At 43.8% G+C, this 5000-nt stretch overlaps 1 protein-coding gene across 2 annotated transcripts in view; it reads right to left on the bottom strand.

Annotated features, from left to right (window-relative positions):
* The window catches only part of LOC135090872 (capping protein inhibiting regulator of actin dynamics-like), a 29227-nt gene that overhangs the window by 23924 nt on the left and 303 nt on the right, over positions 1-5000 (bottom strand). For both annotated transcript variants that reach the window (XM_063988010.1, XM_063988009.1), the window contains exon 2: positions 1-832. This exon is cut by the window's left edge and continues 102 nt beyond it. In XM_063988010.1, the coding sequence (XP_063844080.1) occupies positions 1-100 (100 nt within the window). In that variant the 5' untranslated portion in view covers positions 101-832. The remainder of the gene's footprint in view (positions 833-5000) is intronic.

Raw genomic sequence — 5000 nt, 5'->3', positions numbered from 1 at the left:
GCCCAGTTTCAGGCTCCACTTCAGGCGTTGACACTGAGAACACGTGGCCTCGCTTCCCTATGATCGGGGTGCCTAGGGGGGTGCCGCGGGGGGTGCTCATGGGGGACTGGTACTCCGGTTTGTGTGAGGTGTTTAGGGGCGGCAGATGACTCCCTTTTTCCTTCAGGTTCTTAAGTCTGGCCAGGGGGGTGTGTGTAGGGGGTTAGGCAGGACAGCTGGCGGGGGTTTAGCGGCCACAGGTGTTGAGGTGACGGGCACAGGGGCAGGTGTGGGTTCGGGCACTCGTATTAATGAACTGTTCGACCCCGTGAGTTCAGGTTTCACTTTTTTGTTCTCTTTCCCTGCCGCTGTTTTATTAGGCACTGTTTCCGTCTCTCTTGCAAAGCCTCCGCTCTTCCCTGACACTGTAATACTTGGCACCGGCTCCTTGTTCTTTGCAGCGCCATTGTTCTGTGGCACTGTATTAGTTAACCCTGTCTCCTTGGTCTTAGTAGCGTCCTTGTTCTGTGGCACTGTATTGCTTGGCACAGTTTCTGGGTCCCTAACACTTCCGTTCTGCACTGGGGAAGAGGCGGCACCTGACGGAGGAGCGGCACTCGACGGAGGCGCGATAGGCAAGGGGAGGGTGTCAGCCTTTCCGGTGCTGGCGGGGCGGCCTGACCCCTTCATGTCGTGGCTGGTGACGCGGCTGGAGGGGAGCGGGGAGGTGGCAAGGAGGCGGCCGCGTGAACGATGGGTCCCCAGCAGGATCTCCACCGAGGAGGACTTCTTGAGCTTCCCCGAGGAGAAGGACCGCAGCTCCCAGTCCTCGGGTGAGTTGCTGTCCGCCATCCTGTGCAGAGACAGGAAACAGAGCAGTTAGTGACGCATCACTACAATGGAACATTGAGGCAGGAGAGAGAGAGAGAGAGAGAGAGAGAGAGAGAGAGAGAGAGAGAGAGAGAGAGAGAGAGAGAGAGAGAGAGAGAGAGAGAGAGAGAGAGAGACCATGGAAGGATTATGGATGTACTGACTGAGGAAAACCAAAGATAAGGATATTTCAATGCATTAAAGAAGAAAGACCAAATAGAATGTTTGTGGATCCGATAAAGATCAAAGGAAAGGATGCATTGAAAGAGAAATACCAAAGAGAAAGTTGATGAATATAATGAAGGAGGATTAAAGAGAGTTTCCGAATATAGTGAAGGTCCATGGATGATCTGAAGGAGGAAGAGGAAAGAGAAGATTTATGGATGCAGTGAAGAAAGAAAAACAACGAGATCTATGGATGCAGTGACGAAAGAAGACCGAAAAAAGTTTTGTGGATGAACTGAAAGAGGAAGATCAAAGAAAAGGTTTATGGACGAAATGAAGGAGGAAGACAAAAGAGAATGTTCATGGATGCACTGAAGAAAAAAGACCATAGAAAAGATTTATAGATCCTCTGACGGAAGAAATCAAGATTTTTTTTTTCAAATGCACTAAAGGAAGATATGTAGATGAAGAATGAAACAGAAGAAGACGCAGAAGACAGAAAAGTAGGGTGAAGACAGCTGATCCACTGTGGCGACTCTGACAGAAGCACCCCAAAGAACATTACTTGAACTAGTATAGGAAAACCCAAAAACGCACATAGCAGACGCAGCATAAAGGAAGCACAGGGTGAGGGGGAAGTAATCCAGATCTTTTTTTTTTCTTTTTTTTCAGTGTAGCAGGGACACTGGCCAAGAGCAACAAAATTTAAATGAAAAAGGCCCACTGCGGTGTCACTCCCAAAAGAAGAGTAAAAAAGGCTAAACAAAACTAAAGAAGTGCCTTGAGACCTTCATCTTGAAAGAATCGTCGTGTGTGAGTGAAATACATAAGCAGGCAAGGAGTTCCAGAGTTTACCAGTGATGGGGATGAATACTGGTGAATACTGGTTTGTTCTTGCATTTGGGAGGTGGACAGAATAAACAATATACATTAGAATTTTGCAACCCTAAGCCAGTGTCCCTCTTGCATAAAAAAGACTTAATCCTCAGTTCCAAGAAACTCAAGGAACAGGATATACTGAAGCGAGCACCTGGTTACGGAAACAGAACACCCTTAACGAAAACGGTGCGGGGGTGCTGGCTAATCTGCGTGTGACTCAGTGGGGAGGGAGAGACAATGGTGTGTATGGGCGTGGTGGGGGTGGTGGAAGGGTTCTGAAGGTAACAGTTCGTAAAGGTTACCTCCATATGACCTTGTTGTTGCTGCGTCATAGATCAGTAACTCAGCCAATCAATCAATCATTCAGTCATTTAGTCCGTCAGTCAGCCAGTCAATCAGTCAGTGTTGTTCCTGCGTCATATATCAGTCAGTCAATCAGTTAGTCACCCAGTTCATTAGTGAGTCAGTCTATCTTTAAGTCAATCGGTTAGTTAGTTAGTCAATCAATCGGTCAGCCAGTCGGTCAGTCAATCAAGTAATCAGTCAATCAGCTCGTCAGCCAATTAATCAATCAGTCAGTCAGTCAATTTGTCATTCAGTCAGCCAGTCAGTCAGTCACGAAGATCTAGTCAGATATAAACAAGATATGCTCAAGTTGTCCTCAGTTCATTAAGTTTGTGATATGTTTTGGCCTTGTCTGTTTAGAAGGTGTTTTGTTTATGCATGCAAAATTTAAAAGCTTACATAACATCACGCATCTTATTATTCTATTACCTTAGTGTGTTCTTTCTCTATTATTTATTTTTATTCTATTCTGCTTGTATTCATTGTTTGGTCGTTTTCTCACTTTTTTCTTTTTTTTTTTTTTTTTGCTTTTCTGTGAAGTTGGCTTTACCCTGTTTGTTCTTTCTTTTATATACAAGTAGATGATTCTCTCTCTCTCTCTCTCTCTCTCTCTCTCTCTCTCTCTCTCTCTCTCTCTCTCTCTCTCTCTCTCTCTCTTTCAAATGACACGTACACAGTGGTTGCTCTGCATGTACACACCCTCACACATACATATATATGCACATACACATACACACTTACACAAAACACACACACCCCCCCATCCCCCCCACACACACACACACACACACACACACACACACACACGTACTCACACTCTTACAACAAGCGACACAATTTACACAACGCACATCCTTTCGTTCCCCCCCCCCCACACACACACACACACACACACACACACACACACACACATACACACACACACATACGCAGCGTCAATAGTTATGTTATATCAATAGGATTATTTTTTTTTTTTTTCTTTTAGGGGATGAGTTAGTTCACTTGAGGTCAACAAGCAAAGGAGGAAGACTCTCTCTCTCTCTCTCTCTCTCTCTCTCTCTCTCTCTCTCTCTCTCTCTCTCTCTCTCTCTCTCTCTCCGCTGGAACTAATCTGCGCTTGCTGTCAGTTACGCGAACGTCTTAAAATTTTCCTAATGTTACGCAAGATCCCCTGAATCAACGTTCATCTCGTGCTCGGAAATGCCACGCGGTAACTAACATTAGGACGATACTGGCCACGATTAACAAACACGCTCCTGGGAAAACCCCTTGAATCTGTGGAGTAGAGCGGTGTGGAGCGTCTGCAGGATATCCGTGGTGTTTGTTCCTCGCGACTTGTGAGCGGGAAGGAGAAAGGAAAGAATTGGTGTTAGTTTGCTTGTCTGTTTTTTTTTTTTTTTTCTTTTTTTCCGAATCTTTTTTGTCATTGATATTTTTATTTATTTATTTATTCATTTTTCTTTTTTTACGATTCTCTTGGTTGCGTTGAATTGTACCTACTTTGGAATTTTTGTGGGTGTTTTCTTTTTTTCTTTCTCTTTGCTGGTTTGGCTTTATTCTTTTTTTTAAACTTTTTCAATTGTGTTTTTTATTTGTTTTTTTTTTGGTAGCTTGGTTGTTGTCTTTGTTGTCATTGTAGTAGTAGTAGTAGTAGTAGTTGTTGTTGTTGTTGTTGTTGTTGTTGTTGTCGTTATCACCATTTTCATCACTATTATTATTTCCACGTCCTTATCCTCGAGTACGATTACTTCGCCGTTTCAGTGTCGTGCTCAAATTGAAAGCCGCGGCACGCTTCCTGTTTCATACGTAATACGAGAATCACAGCTCGATCTCTTACGTAGATGGAATAACATAACTGTTCTTTATTATTTCCTTCACTCATCTTCTCTAAGGTTCAAAATAAGGTTAGAAATTTACTGGAATTTACCGTTGGAGTGGTACTTTAAATCTGTACTGGAGTGCCTCAAGGGACGGTGCTTGACCCTTCCCGTTTTCTTTAAGGTCGTGTTGGAGTGTTCCACGAGCAGTTGTTCTTTTCCTTTGTTTTTTTTTTTGTTGGTTTTTTTTCTGTAGTCTTTAGGTAAGGGTCGTTTTTAAAGGCTGGAGTGCTGCAAAGGTAGTAATGGTTCTGTAGTGTGGACTTATTTTCCTCTTCTTCAAGGGCGATGTTTTTTTTTTATTTATTTTCCTTTCTTACTTTTTTTTGTCTTTAGGTAAGGCCTGTTTTTAAAGAGCTGGAGTGCTGCAAGGATAGTGGTTGGTACTGTTTTAAAGGCTTCTTCTTCTTCTTCTTCTTCTTCTTCTTGGTGAGGGTGGTGATGTGATGCTATCTCGGGCGGTAGAACGCTGAGATAACATTATCACTTGTCAATTCTTACCCTTGACACTTCACTCGGTTTCTTTATCTGTTTACTTCACGCCGTGTGGTCCTTCCCTTTGCAGTGTAGGTTGGTTGTTTCCTTGTACACACACACACACACACACACACACACACACACACACACACACACACCTGCCGTCCACACCTTTACACACAACACCTGCATTCCATGCATTATACTTGCTACACACAATATTCCATTCACACACATACACACACACACACACACACACACACACACACACACACACCCCTACGTCTATAAACTGGAAATTTCTCCTGAAGCTGCGAAACTTACGTACACACAAACACATACACACACATACACACCACACACACACACACACACACACACACACACACACACACACACAAGAAAAGC

This window comes from Scylla paramamosain, chromosome 36 (assembly GCF_035594125.1).
Source record: "Scylla paramamosain isolate STU-SP2022 chromosome 36, ASM3559412v1, whole genome shotgun sequence".
In the NCBI taxonomy this organism is placed as follows: domain Eukaryota; kingdom Metazoa; phylum Arthropoda; class Malacostraca; order Decapoda; family Portunidae; genus Scylla; species Scylla paramamosain.
Note: the sequence above shows the minus strand (reverse complement) of the source record. Positions and strands in the feature narration are given on the sequence as shown.